At 36.4% G+C, this 16,673-nt stretch overlaps 1 protein-coding gene across 16 annotated transcripts in view; it reads right to left on the reverse strand.

Moving 5' to 3' along the window:
- Window positions 1-16,673, reverse strand: part of NR2C1 (nuclear receptor subfamily 2 group C member 1) — a 54,310-nt gene that overhangs the window by 14,988 nt on the left and 22,649 nt on the right. For 14 of the 16 annotated variants that reach the window (XR_006015634.1, XM_042025808.1, XM_042025828.1 and 11 more), the window contains 8 exons: window positions 15,618-15,848; window positions 12,150-12,231; window positions 10,006-10,185; window positions 7,908-8,055; window positions 7,716-7,806; window positions 6,356-6,540; window positions 2,843-3,005; window positions 1,318-1,439 (listed from right to left, as the gene is read on the reverse strand). Coding sequence is in view for 15 of the 16 variants with exons in the window: in XM_042025808.1 (XP_041881742.1) it covers window positions 1,318-1,439; window positions 2,843-3,005; window positions 6,356-6,540; window positions 7,716-7,806; window positions 7,908-8,055; window positions 10,006-10,185; window positions 12,150-12,231; window positions 15,618-15,848 (1,202 nt within the window). In the remaining variant the exon portion in view is untranslated. Of the gene's footprint in view, window positions 1-1,317; window positions 1,440-2,842; window positions 3,006-6,355; window positions 6,541-7,715; window positions 7,807-7,907; window positions 8,056-10,005; window positions 10,186-12,149; window positions 12,232-14,885; window positions 15,532-15,617; window positions 15,849-16,673 lie in introns of those variants that run through there. The other 2 variants (XM_042025844.1, XM_042025854.1) reach the window with 2 other exon arrangements.

The following is a 16,673-nucleotide window of genomic DNA, read 5'->3' on the forward strand; positions in this document are numbered from 1 at the left end:
CCTCCATATTTTTTACTCAAGCAGAAAAATATATTGTGAAGTAACAGATAAAAAGAGCATGTGCAGATTTTTCTTGTTAAATCTTTTTGGAGAGAGGTCTTCTACTCCTACTACAAAGGAGCAATTCCCATTTGTTGTTAGAATATTAATTTGTACTAATTTGCAGTGTCTCTCTGTAACAAAAACCTTTTAAAAACTCAAAATGACATCATGTGCTATGCATTTTGAAATTCTACAGGGCAACAATTTCTACCAAAATAAAGCATCAAATTTACCTATTTTTTTACCCTTACTATTCTTTAACTTTATAGAATATTCCTTCCTCCTTCTCCAAAACACAGGCTTAATTACACACAATAGAGTATCTTTCCTTAAAAAGTGTAGAATCATTTGGCTTAAGCATCTGAGTAAACACAAATGGTAATCACAGATCATCCTGCTTTTGACAGCTTTCCTGGAAAATGGGACAATCCCTCATTTTAAAAAGGCATTCTCTTTGCTGTAACAGTCACAGGCTATTTTGATATTGAATTAAACAGAAACACTGCAGATGACAACAAACTAACATGATTTATTCTCCATTTGTGTCAGAGCTGATACAGTATCTTTATTTGTTTGATCTATCTTCATAAAGTTACTTCTGAAATAACATAAATCAGTTCTCCCCATGCGGTTTTGAGATTTTTTTCATGATGATCAGCAATGGACTACAAAACTAAGCTTAAGAATTTTAAGTGATACACTGAATTCTGATGGAGAAGCAGGATGTTATACAAACTGCAAAAACAATAGTAAGAATTACCTTGTCGTTACAGGAGCCATTTATTTTGGCAAATCTTCTGAAATTAGACAACTTCATTCTGAATGTTTGCTGAACCTAGCTAACCATTTTCTTCATGTAGGTTATTAAAGGCAGAATTATTACTAGTAATTCACCTTATAAGGATAAAAATATTTGGGGATTCAGACTTCTTTTTGGTGATTGCCTGATAAGCATCAGGGTGTAGCACAGGGCTGTAGCTATTAAAAAGCTGATAGGAATTCCTATTTTCTCAAAATATATTTAAGAAGCAGCAGTGTGCGGGCATTCAATTGTTTTAAATCTACTCCTTTTTCCTTCAAAACCCAACCAAAGCCCTGAATTGGACTCAAACTGGGAGTAGTTTTGATGCAGAAAATTTGCCTTACTGATTAAGATTTATAACAGTGTTAATTAGTAGTTTTATATTTTAAAAAGTCCCCAAAGAAGACAGCAAAAACCAAAACTTAAAAAGCACACATCCACAATGTAAGTGAATAGAGTAACTGAACACTTACCCTAAAGCTTGGAAAGATGGAATGGAACGTGCCCAGTGCATGGACAAGAAAAGCAACCTGGAGGCAGACTCGCAGATATAGTGAACATTAAGATAATCAGGCATAGGAGAAGGCATGGTGAGCTGCAACAAAAAAGTAGGAAAAAGAAAAGAAATAAAGAAAAAAGTGCAAGACAGTTATTTTACTTTCTTCATAATATGCTTAGGAAAATTTCAGTCTTGAGTTTCTTTAAGTGAAGAAATAAAATTGTTTTTTAAATAAACATGGTATAATCCTGACACAAAACAGAATAACTGCCTTTTGCATTATTAGCCACACCATTACATGCTGTATGTAATACAACTACAAAGAAACAAAAAAGACAAAACGTTTGATTCATAGATGAAGATTCATGTCTGGGACAACTGGAGATGGAAAATCTCAAAACTCAACTTCTGATACATTCTCAAAGAAAAAGAGAGAATAATCACTGTAACTGGAATGAAGTTGCTTACATTAGAGGAGTTACAAATCCTGGAAAGAGAGAGTGAGCGAGTGAGTGTGTGTGTGTGTGTATAAGAATTCTATTTCACAAAACATCTTTTATTTTTAATTAATATTTTAAAAATAAATACATGAGAAATCTTTTGCTGTTTGAGTAAAACACCTAATACACAGCTGCTCCCAAGTCCAAAAAATATAACCAACATACATCAGAAAGGACCCTTCTCAATGTTAATAAGTAAAATCAGTGATGTGCATATGTGAAGAAAGAGATTTGACCCAAAATAGCTTAGAACTTGTAATTCTGTCTTCAGAAATTAATACTTTTTAATATAATGTTCTGGCTAATGCAATTTTTTAAAAAAAATCTGACATTTGCATTAGAGAAATTCATTTGAATGATCAAAACAGATGCTGATAAGAGGGGTAAAGTTTAACCAAATGCCTGTTACTGAGTAAGTTTTCAGATAAACAAGCTTTTTGATTTGTCCATGAAAATTATGATGATGAAAAAAAAGATAGAACTAATTGCTGCAGGCTTGTAAAATGAGAAATAAATCCAGAAAATACATGGCTAACTAACACAGAAACTGTAGTTAAGTCAATTAATACCATACTAAAACAGGGTATCTACACAAAGAAGAAACTGACAAATACACTTAGAAGTCTCAAAATGCAGTTGCAGATTGCATCAGATACACCCATTAACAAGTGAGAATGTGGATGCTGAACCTGCTTCATGCAGTGAAATGCTGACTCCATGCAAATTATTTGTCTACGTAAATCCTTTTGCATGGATTACCCACTATTTTTAAGGTAAGAAACTATAAAATAACCAGTGCAGCTGAACCACTGCAGAGCACAGTACTTTTTCCCAAAGAGTTAACCAGTGAACAAAAGCAGTTCATTGATTGGAAATGAATGCCAACACCTGAACAAATACTCCTCTAAGAAATTCAAAATAAAATTTAATCAGATCATTATTGTACATTACTATGTCAAAAGAGTTATAAACAGTCAACAGTAAGAAACTATTCAGTACCCTGAATGCTACATGAGCATCACTGAGTAGTGGCCCCTCTATTTCAACAATGTTCATGCTTGTTTCTCCACCAAGCAGCTGTGCACTGGCATCAATACTTTCAGAGCTCTGGCATGCTGTGCTCTCTCCTGGAGTTAATGCTTTTGCAAGAGTATCAAATGCCCTGTGAGATCACAAACAAACAAAAAGAAAATTTCATTTTAGAGACCGTTTCAATTTAAGAGGAACCTGCACAAGTCTGAAACCTGTATGTAAAGTCTGTTTCAAAGAGTGAGATTTGGAAAATAGAAGTCAGTAGCATGCTTTTCCTGACATTCCATCGAACTCTGAAACAAAAATTAGCAGCAGATCCTGTTTACACTAGTTGCCAACAAATTCACAGTTTTGACATATTGGTTGTGCTGCTGAATCACAGTTTGCTTCTCAAGATCTCTTTAGTGATGTTCACTGAGAGCGCTGGCATGAGCGTTTTGAGGACATAATCATCAGACTGCTGTTACAGTCAGTGCACATGTAAATTTTACAGGCTTTTACTGCTATGAAGCACAGAGTAAGATTTTTTTTGTTAAGTAATGACTTGTAGTTAGATTTTTCAACTTAATTTGAAAAGACTGCTTCCAAATATTTAAGAGAAAGCACTGCCATGCTTTCAATACAATCCTGAGTACCCTCTGCTGTGTGGCAGTGACTCTTGGCTTTCACAAGCACAAATGCTAGAGGGCAGATGTCAGGACAAGCACAGATGTATTACTCAATATTTCGCTGCTTGATAACACGTGTTGTTTTTCTGTTCACAAATACACCTGAGAAGCACAACTGACACACCTTCAATCAAAAATACACAGACTTGATCACTGCCAACAGACAGATGATATATCCTAGGAATAGCATCATTTCTATAGTGTTGCATGAAAAACCTGTGCACTGAGGTCTGAGATTTTTACAAAAGTTGATTATCAGCTTGTGTGTAGAGCTCATTCTCGACTTACAGACATGTTTATTACCACAGCGTCTAAAATCACTGATTTAATGCCAAAGTCTCGGTAACTTGGCCACCTTCTCTATCCCCACACTCCCTAGCTATATGAATTCACTAACATGCTGAAAAAAATCGAGCTGTTTGACATAACTACTCACAACCAAATGAAATATCACAATGAAAGAGCTGCTGACACTGCCTCAAGGTTTGGGACGGTAAATGAACTACTTTTTGGTCCTCACTAGCCTGCATACCTTGATGAGTACACATGAGGGTGACTGGAGCATACACAAGTGGACTATACAGATACACCTGGGCCATCTTCTGTCTCTGGTATATGCAAAGTTGCCACAAAGGGAAGACATTCATGGCTCAGCTCTAGAAACTATGCTATGGACTCCTGCTAGAAGATCTGAGTTTCAGGTCTTCCACAATTCACTCTTTGCAGTCTTAGACAGAACAGGTGAACACAGCAGCTCAGTGACAGCTGCTTTTTAGGAAACAACAGAATCTCTGCAGGGCTCTTCATGTGGCAGGGACAGAAATTTAAGAGAGGAATCAGACCTCCCCTTTCCCCAAAAGGAAAACATGCATCTGTCACTATCCTGTATTTATTCTAGCACAGGCTGAAGAGTCCTTTTTAAATAGTGTGGGCACATACACTTGTTAACCATGTCTGCCCATGATACTTTCTTCCCAACTCATTCTTCAATGTTGCTTTCGAAGAAATCTTCTCCCTCCTATCTCATAAACTGCCAGTAGTAAGCCAGCAGAAGTCAGTAGCAGCTTTGCTTCCTCATGGCTCAGCAAGGTTAGTCCTTTCCCTACACAAATCCCCAACATGAGCAATGACTGTAAGGTAAAACACCACAGAAAAGAAAATCTAGAACAAAGCCTGCCTGGGAGCTATGAACATCTAGCCCACAAAGTGAGAAAACAAAGCATAATCAACATTAAAACACAAGGCATTGATATCCTTTCCTTCAAATAATTTGGTTCTCTTTTCATCAGGCTCAGTCACTAACAGATACACAGAACTGCAGATGAACTGTAAAGAAAGAACATCATGAAGCACTAGAGGACAAGGCATGTAAAATTACAATATAAAAGCACTGGGGTGCTTGCAGCAAAAGTTGTACTCTAAGTTTATGTCAGTAAAAGTGAAACTGTAACTACTGTAGCTGCTAGCAATGAATATAATAAAATACATGAAAAGCGTGGATGGATAAAATGTGCTCTCTGAAGTCCCTTAAACTCTTCTTCCTCAATAAACATCTGTGTCTGTTAGATCATGCTGGCATATGGCCTGGCAAGGAAATCAATAATTAAGAGAAAAATTTTAATTTCTCTTTGAGTAACAACTTCCCTTTCATAGCAGTGTTTATCTTGAACCTCCCCACTGTAAAACTATTAGGTAACCTACTTGACAAGAGTATGCCAAGTCTGAGCTCTTTCAAGGTCTCTGGCTGAGAGAACCTGATGCCTTTTCATAGACAGACTTTTAAACTGAACAGAAACTCTGAAGTTGGCAAAAATAAGCATCTGGAAGTGCCAGCAAATGAAAGATTACGACATGTCTTTGAACAGCCATAGTATTGAGTGATGTCTATCAGCACATGGTACAATACTACTTACATGGCATATTCTTACATTCTTTACCTAGGAGGACACAGCAAAGGCCAAAATCAGCATCTATAAGAAGTCAGATTGACCTTCTAAGCAGTATATAAAGAAAGGAGCAGAAAAAAAGTGATCTGCTTGCAATTACACAAAGCATTAGAGAGCACAGGGGAAATGCAGTATTTCAGCCACACTATATGCCCACCTTTTTCTCCTTAACGGATTTACACACTCTTTCAGGACTGCACATAAAATGTAGATGGTGTGTAAAATATTGCTGGGACAGCAGTCAGAAGCTTGCATGAGATGACAACCAAGGAAGAACATGACTGTGATTGATGGAGTAACTGTGGATGTTCTGGGTAGTTCTGTATATACTACACAGAAAATCTTACACATAGGCTCACCATAATGGCTCAGTTAAAACCGGTGCAAGACACAAGTTTGTAAGATACTCAGTGAATGTATTCGTATTGATAGTGAGAATTCTGTAACTTCTGCCGTGTAGAAAGAAAATGCTTTTCAAGTGATTAATAGTTACAAGCATTTAACTATCAGACAGATGAGACCTCTTAAGAACAAGTCTTCCAGGATCACACAAAGTACTAAGACTATAGTACAAGACCTAACGTACCTTAGTATGGCAAACCAAAAGGTAAGAACATCAGCTGTAACATTTATACTGAAATTAATTTCATGTACAAACAACTAAAAGGATTTATTTCTCTAACGGAACTTTCTTTTGATTTCACTTGGAAGAATCTTACAGTATTTATCATCTACATGAGCTTACGCTGATATACTATTACTTTTAAAGCAGATAAATTTCCTACATTGTGATGATTTAATTAATGGTCTGAATTGACAGACACCTTCTTGGAAAGAATAGTATTTTTAAGTGTAACATGCCTTACCTTGTAACATCACTACTAGCTTGTTCTTCTTGCTTGGGTTCAGATAATGATGCATCTCCATTACTTAAACTCTCAATCATGGATAGCTCTGTACTGCTTTGTGACATGTCTTTGCATTTACTGAGATTTGCTAATGAAGTCACCACATTTGCCAGTGTACTTAAATCTCCTTGACATGCTTCTACCTAAGGGAAAAGAATAGTTTTTAATTCTCAGTTAATTGGCAGCAGTTAACCTGCAAGAGAAGAGTCTAACTTTCGCATAAACAAAGAATTGAGCATGTGCAAAGAGATACCTGTAAAAAAACTGTTCTCAGTACATGGGTAGCCACAATACAGAAATTAGACACTGCACTGCATCTAAAAGATGAAATATTTTGACATTCACTTGTGAAAGTAATAGCTATCACTTTCAGAAAGAATACTTCTGATGGTAAGCAAGTGCAGAAAGAAGATTTCACTTATCTATGCACTAGTCCATCACCAGGAATATATGACTGCTCCAGATTTTATTTTTAGCATCTTCCTTCCCCATGTAAATGAGTCAGTAGTAATAGGGTAGAAGAATGTCTGAGAAGAAGGAATACATGGAAAGTCACCTTTATAAACAGGCAGAAAAAGAATTCTGCTGGAGCCTTTTGGTGTTTATGTCTTTGTTTAACTGCAAAGGAACAAAGTGATTCAGTGCTGGCTAACAACTCAGAGAGGCGGTAAGATGTGTCCCACCAAAAATAAAAAAGTACATTACTACAAACAAGTATGCTGCTGCTAACACCAGACAGAGCAAGCAAAGCAAAATGCATGAAAACAGTATGAGGTAATTTAGTATCAGCTAGAAAAACACGAACGCTTCCTACTGTGCATATGTGAGGAAGCTACCACATGGCTTTAGTGGATCAGTATGTGCAACAAAATGGAAACAAAGGAAAACCAGTTTAGAAATAAGATTGTTGATGAGATAGGTCGTATCAGCTTTGCCAAAAAAACAGTGATTCAGGAGAAAAAAATCCAACCATATTTACAATATGCACTGTGGTAATGCCAAGAGAAGTTTTGTGAACACCTCATTTTATTTGTGCAAAAGAGTGAGCCAAGTGTCAGGATTATCCCAACACAAAATTAAAATAATACAGCCCTTAAAGCTCTCTAAAAACATGAAAGAAGGGCATTTGCTTTGTAGTGTTTCAGCATTTGTACTGTGTGAGGCTAAGAGGATTCTTCTGAAGAGAAGGCATTTTTAACACAGGTGAATGTTATAAAGGAGTATTTTAAAGATTGACCAAATAAAACACCCTTCTCTCCTTACATATACAATTACAGCAAGTAGCTCTACTTATTATATCAGTCATATCATCACATACCTTATCTGGAGTCATCAGCACAGTAGGCTCACTTTTTATTGCAGACGGATGAATGTTAACAAACATTCCTGATTCCAGCAAACCCGTTGATCTGACAGAAAACAGCACAAGTTTTCATTTTGATAAATTTGAAAATTGAATTTTCCTTTTTCAGAAGACAGAAATAGCCACTTCTGAATCCAATTTACGTACCTTGCTGTTTCATTGTCTGTTACAAAAGTTGGGGTTGCAGCTAATGGACTACGAAGATCTTTCCGAATGTAGATCTTTTCTGTAGAAGCTGCACAGTTAGAAGATTTTTCTCTTGACACTTCAATAGGTTTCCTCTCACATTGTACAGCTACAGAAATAATACCCAACTATTAAATCACACCCTGAATTACAGACTAAGAAATAATACTTTTTTCTTTCTTTAATATTCAATTTAATATAATTTATAATTCTGAAAATAACTAAAACATATATAAAATATATCCCATAACCAACAAGCTAACAAGTTAGATAAAAACCAGCACACTGACTTGATGAGTTATAAGTGAAATGATGTAGTAGTCAAAGTCTGAGACCAAACATATGTAGCATTTTCAAGTTACAATTAAGGGAGACATCCCTTAGTTTTTAACTTGAATCAAAGTGGAAGCTTAAATCTTCTCATTCTCTCAGTTTCACTATCCCACACTCTCACTTCCTTCGTAAAGGACTCATGGTACGTTTTCTATGGATTGTGAGTCTATGCTGAACCCATGTAACTTCATGCTCTTAAAGAAGCTTCTCGAATTAGGACCTTAAACAATACAGAGGGAAAGGTATATCCAAAAAGTTCAGTTCAGACCATTTAAGATCAATCTGGGCAACACCCTGACTCACAGTCACTGACTTCAGAAACGAAGTGGATTTTTAATTTGAATGGCTCAGTGAAACAAGGTGGAATGAATCTGGGCTTTAGCCTACAGATATATCACCTTGCTTTAAAGAGTTCCCCTATGGGGAAAATGGAAATATGAAAAATGTGTAACTTGAGATAAAACATTAAAAACTTTTCAAGAAAGCAGTAGACTATGATGCTATTCAAACTTTTACACTGATATTGATAAATATCTTAAAGCCTCAAATGTCATAGTATCAAAAATTGACAATGCCATTGAAGCCAACCTGCAACCCAGAAATAGTGCTTTAAAGGGTGGGAGAGGGAGGCAAGTATTTCATCTTTCTTTGCAAACACTGTGCTCACTAGCAGGGTCTGACTGCTGAGAAAAGGGCCAAAGCTTCTTCAAGGGACAAATAACCCCCACTGAGGGAGCTACAGTCAGGGATGATGCTAAGTTTTCTTTCCTTTTCCCACCCCACTGAGGAATGAGACTTATCACCAAACAATCCTCTCCCCTACTCAGTATTCCCCCGTGACCCAGAGATTATTTTCCTGCCTTCCGATCCCTAACCCCAGAGAATTTGTTCTGCTTATAAAGTCTTCTGTGGAGGGGCCTCTTCTTACATAACTGTCAGCTGAACTAGAGGGTAAAGATCCACTTTCACTGTCCCAGCTTTTCCTCCCTTTCTGAATTAATTTCCTCTGTGTTACTGATTTCTGCTCAGAGAAGCAGGGCTGTAAGGAGGAAAATGTCCACAGAGGTTCAAGAGGGTCAGCCAAATAAGAACAGGGTGACAGAAAGCAGAGAACAAGACCAATACTGTATGCAGCAGCAGCGTCACAGTATTAGGTCTGAAGAATTTGTGGTTTGTGTGATTTTCTGTGCATTTAGTATTCTGATACTGCTGTGATATTCCAATACCACTACATCTAATGTATGGAAGGCTAAAAAGGAACTTGGAATCTGCAGGAATTGGTAAGAACTAAACTTTAGATCACTATGGATCTCTGCCTTGTAAATAACTGTCTCTGCAGAGCTTTGCCAAAAGTGAACAGTAATTGCCAGTAATCTCAGTTATGGAAAAACCGAAAGGAAGTAGAATTCAAAAAATTCAGTAGCTTAATTTACACATTAAAAAGTTGAACTGCATTAAAAAAATGCAGACATGCTTTATATTTGCCACATAGGAGTAACAATTCACTCACTTTCATCACATGGGATGAGCTTCTTAAGCTTTTAAAGCAAACACTTGAAAGCATTTCGTATTTCTGATACACCAAACTTGTACAGTTCTTTAAATGAAAAAGATACAATGATTTAAAAATATATAATCAAGATAACAATTTGTATCTATACAAAGCATATCTTTTGTAGCACGAAATAGCTGCCAGGGAAAGCAATTTGCTCTTATTCAGACTTACAATCTTGTTTCATCCCGAAGGCGATGCATCTCTGCAGCCTGCAATACTGACAGCGATTCCGGTGGTGTTTGTTAATGACACAGTCTTTTGTTCCTCGGCAGGAATAAACTAAATTCTTCCGTATACTCCTTTTAAAGAATCCTTTGCATCCCTCACAAGTTACTGCTCCATAATGACGCCCTAGTTACAAAGTACCAGAAAGCATGACATTAATTTTACAGTAGAATATTATTTTTTTAGACTTCATGTTTATTAAAAACAAAGTATCAGCTATTTTACCCAGAAAAAGAACACTCTTTTTCCCCATGGGTTTCAGATCTTAAAATATATTGAGGCTATAAAACAACACAGAAAAGCAAGTGAACCATTTCTCTAGTTCAAAGCATGTGAACAGGATTTTATAAATAGGCAAGCTGCTTATTAAATTATTTCCTTATCTGTTCACAGTAGTGTTAAAAAAGGCTAAGAAAACAGGTTAGCAAGAATACAGCAAAAAATATTTTAATTTATCCATTTCTCTAGCAATTTTTCCTACAGACAATCCCTGTGATTGCTCATTACAAGTTCAGCTGTCAAAATTGTATGCATTAAATCTAATGAAACCATGGAAAGTGCAAACATGGCATTGGCATTTGACAGCAGTAGGCAGTCACTTCAAAGCTTTGCTTTCACCTTTCATTTTCCTAACAGGGTAATGGTACCTCCATAGTTCTTGCAGTAAAACATCAATGAAAGAATAATTTAGAATAGCTACAACTCTTTTTTTTTTTTTTTGAAGACCAGTTCTGTGAGTTTTCTGTATAATATAAGAATTTCTATGATATACTACAGAAAGTAAGTTTGAAAATTATTTTTAGAAGTAAATTATTTTTATTTTGCATAAACTATAAACATTACTAAAAAGGATTGAGGGCATCCTTGGCAGTTACAACAATTTCGATTTATGAATCCCTTAAATACCTACAGCACATTACAAAAATAAATCACAAACATGACCCAATTTAGGAGAAAACACTTTTAGATTCTTTCCAGAAGTTTCTAGAAATTCTAACAGGTTTTCTAGATTCCTTTCACAACCTTTTTACCACTACTAAAATGCGAAATTTCAAAAGCATAATATATATTAAAAGAATAATGTGTGAAACATTTTTGCAGAAGCTGGATTATGAATATTCATTCTGTAAAATACTCGTGCATGCTGCTTCTGCACCTCCTCTTTGCTGTAGCTTCTTGGATTCCAGCTTGGAAGTGTCTGCAAAGCAGTTTTCGTGGCATTGTTTGTGACATGGGAGGCTCCCCAAAACCTACAGATGCTCAGAGAAACATGGCAGTCCCCCCAAAGTCATTACCACTACTCAATACTCCAAGGCCAGCACAGGAGGAACACCTCCTGGGATCTCCAGCCCCTCAACGGAGACTCCAGCCCTCCACTGGGGAGTCAGAGAAGTGTTAACAATCAGAATACACCAACCAGATCTTTGCCTTAAGCTTGGCAGAAATTTCCTCGAGATGGGTGAAGTCTGACATGTATTTAAAGCTCTAGCAACTGCATTTTTAATGTTAAACTTTGCCAATTTTGGGGAAAAAAAACTGTAATTGATTTTATTTTCTAGGAAGTTTGCTCCCCGCTGAAAGGAGACCTCGCAGGTTCCTCACTAGGGGAAATGGAGGGGCAGGCACCGACCTCCTCACTCCAGTGACAGGACCAAAGGGAATGGCATGAAGTTGGTCTGGGGGATTTTAGGATAGATGTTAGGAAAAAGGTTCTTTACCCAGAGGGTGGTTGGGCACTGGAACAGGCTCCCCAGGGCAGTGGTCACAGCATCAAACCTGAGAGAGCTCAAGAAGTGTTTGGACAATGCTCTCAGGTACATGGTGCGACTCATGGGGATGGTGCTGTGCAGGGCTGGGAGTTGGACTTCAGTGATCCTTGTGGGTCCCTTACAACTCAGGATATTTTATGATTCTATATTAAACAACAATAAATCCTATCCATGAACACTAGAGTACCATTTAGTGTAATTCTCCACCACATGTAAAGAGATTTATATATGTATATGCATGCAAACTGTTATAAAAATTTTAAACTGCTTTTATAAAATTGCACTACCTTAAAAAAAAAAGGAAAGAAAAAAAATAAATACCTGATGCTTTGTCTCCACATACAACACACAGATCAAACACTTTATTTAAGCCCTGTTCATTGGGTGAGTTGTCTGTTAAAATCTGAAAAAAAGTGTGAAAGAATTTAATTTTTCTTTTTCTTACCATCTAGATAGTAAAATACATCTCATGCTCTTGGTTTTTGTCTAAGATAGGGGACTAAATCTACAAAGTATCATGTTTTCTTCATTACATCTAATAGTCTTCAGAGACACAAAGTAACTACCTGCCATGCCATTGCGCTCCCTGTCAGGAGAGAACAAGACTTTTATTTGTTATGCTTCTGAGAACAATTCAAGATTTAATTTATCTAAACACTAGTTCTGCGAAATGGACTGGCATTTTGAAAAACTTTTAGCATCAGTATACTCTTACCTTTTGTTCAATTTTATACTTATATACTAATGACTCATCCATAGTACAAAAGAAGACAAGCATTAAACGGAACAAAAAAAAATCCCTTGTAAAGGCTACTAGATCTACACTGAGGTTTATTGACTCCTTTTTTTATAATACACACAAACTTGAACCAAAAGAAAATGTACTCTGGACACTATCATTAACTATCAATTAGTATTATAGTTTGGCTTTCAGTAACAGTTTGACATTACTCAGGTATTCTTGTCTTGTCTCATTCATTTATCTCTGGTACCTGTAAAGCTTTGTAAGCACATAATTTTAGAATTCCAGTACTACAGGGTAGGCATCAGAACCTTCCACTTAATCTTTGAAAACTATCCCACTGCAACATAAATAAAGCACAGCAAAAACTCCATTTAAAAAAGGAACACACGAATCACAAGTAACAACCCAACACCATCCTGACATAGAAAAGAAAAAAAATTCTTCTCATTAAAAAGAGAATACAGTTTAGAAGATTGAAGAGTTTTTAACTTCTACTGTGTCTTAAAGGGAAGCCAGGCTCCTCATTCTTGCTTCACTTACTCAGAACAGGACCTCTAATAAAAAGGGAAGTAACTGAAACAGAAAGTACTCTCTCTTCTACAGAGAAAATTAAGAAATTGTGCTTTTTAGAGTTTGGAACACAGTACAGATGATATATGCAGGAAAGTTTAACAAGCATACTTCTTCTAGTTAGCCTTTTAAACAATACTGTCTCCAAGGTTCATCTCTTAAGTTTTCTTTAAAAAAACACCAACTTCTTAAGAAAAATAAGACGATGAGTTAAGAGAATATTAACCTTTGGATCCTTCCAAATTTCCAGTATTAATGTTATGTATTTTCATGATATTATATAAAATACATATAAATAAATGTTAAGTCCTTCCATAAATTAAAGCTACACTGAAATGGGAAGTTCCACATATGGAAAGACTACAGAGTCGGCCTATGAGGAGATAAAAATCCCAGACTCAGAGAATTCATTAACTGACCTTGAACATGAGGAATAAAAATTATTAATATGAAGAAGAGCCACTGAAGTTAAAATAGAGGATGGGAGAAAGGGTCTTGCCAAATGAGTCAATGTAAACATAAGATGCAGTAACAGAGAGGTTTTTGGCAGAACAAACAAATGGGCATTTCAAGTGAAGGCTACAGAAGAAGAAGAAAACAGGTGAAATTGCAGACAGAAAGATCATTTGAGGGAGAAAATACAAAGATCCCAAAGGGGATGCAGGTGAACAACAAATGAATGGAACTCTCTATTTCATGAACTTTTAAATGGACAAAGGAAATTTCTACTGATATGTATCAGCAGACAACAGAACAATTTAACTAGAGTGACAGAATACTCTGCTGCCTCTCAAACTGACCTATTTTGCCCAAATGATACAATCAGAACTACAGCTTTCAAATTTTTGTACACACTTCCTCTTTTCCTGAATTTTGCCTTCTAAACCAGTGTGGCACACTTCTCATCTCTTAAGTTGTCTTTGAAAATAATTTTTATGTGGATTACTCATATCCCATTGGTTTGTATTTTTGTTGAGGCTTACCTAAAATACAAAGTGGATGATAACACTAAGCATGCTTCAATACCTCTCAATAGGATTGGCTTTTGCTACTGGTCCCCTATTCACAGTAATCCAATTCTTTGGAGCAAGGACCTAGGATGTCCATTTGCAAGGAACTGTGAGTTTCAGAAACAAAAGTATTATATAATACAGAGATTCTTTCAAGCTTACAAAACGTGGGGGTAGTGAATCAGAGTGGACTGGTTCACAGAAGAGCACAAACTAAACAGTCTGCAGGGTCTGCAGCTGAAAACAGATTACCTGAAAGAGGATATTGTAGTGATGTATAAACCCCCACACAAATCCTTACTAGTATCTTATAGTGCAAGAGACACCCAATTAAACACTTCTCTCAGATGGCCAAATCAACTTAAGTATTCTTTGCACACCATACGATACTATAGGATATTATATAGACTAAAGCTTATATGGTCTATATATATAACAAAAAAGGTTGTTTAATAGCAGCTATCAAATATGATGGTCTTACTGCAGTCTCCAAATCAGGAGGTTGCTCTGTATCATCAGCTAATGGAAGTAAAAGGATATGCTCAGAGAGATCATTATTTACTTGGCCAGTTTTTAATATTTTTCCTTAAGCAGCTGCTTATGGTCATAATGTTTAAGTATTTGGTAAGGAACTAAATGGACTGTAGCTACCTGAATGTTGTCTGGCCTACCACTGATGTATCTTAACAGCAGCATAAATGTGCGTGGGTGAACTATATGCAGTAACTGTACCTTAGCTGGAGTGCAGTAACCTCCTACTTCATGCTGAAGAAGGTCACATCTCCCAACTCTTCTTGCATGTTTTTGACATAATTCACATCGGTGCCATCCCATCCCTGCCAGGCTGAGGATTGGAAGTTGGAGGGTGGCAACTATGGAAGTGGCACATATAACGTGCATGAGAGTAAGGTGCACTGGGGACCAGCTTAGGGAGTTAGAACCCTGGCTAGTTACAGTATCACATTAGTAAACCCAAAATCATTAGTGTTATTTTCTCCTCCCCACGGACTAATGTATTTCCTGCTAAATAGTCTGAGCACTACTGTAGACTACAATTCACACAGCTGAACAGTTGCAACAGTGTACAAAAAGGAAAACAAGCAAAAGGAAATGTTAAGCAATAAGGATAACGGAGAAAAGTGCATGTTTTTTAACAATACATGAAAACAGATGGAGAGTCAACAAGCAGAAATAAAGGACTGTTGGCATGGCAGAATCTGGAAATGACAATAAAAATAACTCTATTCTTTCTAACATCATGAGCCAGCATATAAATTTTAAAAGCAACAAATCTAGTAAAAAAAGTTTTTAATAATTTCCAAGTATCCACAATGAGTCGTAGTGCAAGGAAAATTATACTTTAAAAAAAATCAAAAAGGAGAACCCAGACAGACTTATTTGGAAATAAAACATCTTTTCTTATCCCATTTGAATGAAAATTACAAAATAAAGTGGATTATCTACCTGGATGTGTTGTGCAGATATATCAGGGGATGCAAAAAACAGTTGGTTGACACCTGCAGCATCTGGAGTTGCCAGGATAACTTTTCCTGGAGTGGAATCTTGTCTGGCAAGGATCACCTTGCTTGGGGTAGAGCCATCATGATTTGTTAAGATGAACTGCTTGCCTGCTGAGCTCTGATCAAGTGCTGTAACAATCTGAATCTTCTGGCCCGTCTGCTGATCTGTGACAATCTAATAATACATTTATCTCAAATTGTTACGGTAATTTAAGTTAACTTTTTGGACCCAATCCGGGCACTTGAAGAAAATGGGAATTTTGCCTTTCACATTTGAGAAGCAGGATCATCTTCCCCTCTGTCACACAAGAGCGAATTAAACTCAGGCGAAAACTTGAATTTTCACTGTATTTGAAACACATTTCAACCAAGGGTGTTTGAAGTGAAAACCTGAGTTCGTACTCAATTTTTACAACTGGCGCATGCTTTTACAACAGTACTGAAACTCTTGACAATTCTAACATCCAGAACTCAAGGCATGCCTGTAGCTGAGCTCTAAGACCCATCAGGTTATGACAAATCTTAAATCTTGAATTCACCACATTCTACATGAAGTGCTCACAGCACCTCCAAAGTTTGGTTACTTAGTAAAAAACTTCTTAAAACCACAAATGTAGATGTCCAAGTGAAAGAAGTAAGCATCAAACAGCAGGAAGAGCAATCATATTGTTGCACCTGTATATACATTTTAGACTTCATTTTGTGGGGACCTTTTTCTACATACACATTTCTAAATAAAATAAGTGAAACAGAATCTCTTTCCCTGTCTTTTTTTCTTTTCTTCTTTTAAGGAAAAGCTGATTTTCGTTCTGTAATCAAGAACAGGTCTACAGGCTGGTTTTTTCCATTTTATCCCTATATTCAAGCACAAACACAGCAGAATTTTATTAAATAATCCTCCACTTTCTGCCAACTTTTCCGTAAGATTATAATTCTTGGAGAAAATAATCAACATTCTCTCTCTATATATATTCTATTATAAATCTCACTTTTAGTCACT

Source organism: Corvus kubaryi, unplaced genomic scaffold, assembly GCF_017639235.1.
Source record: "Corvus kubaryi isolate FWS band 111438036 unplaced genomic scaffold, C.kubaryi_AGA036_p1.0 129, whole genome shotgun sequence".
Taxonomy (NCBI): domain Eukaryota; kingdom Metazoa; phylum Chordata; class Aves; order Passeriformes; family Corvidae; genus Corvus; species Corvus kubaryi.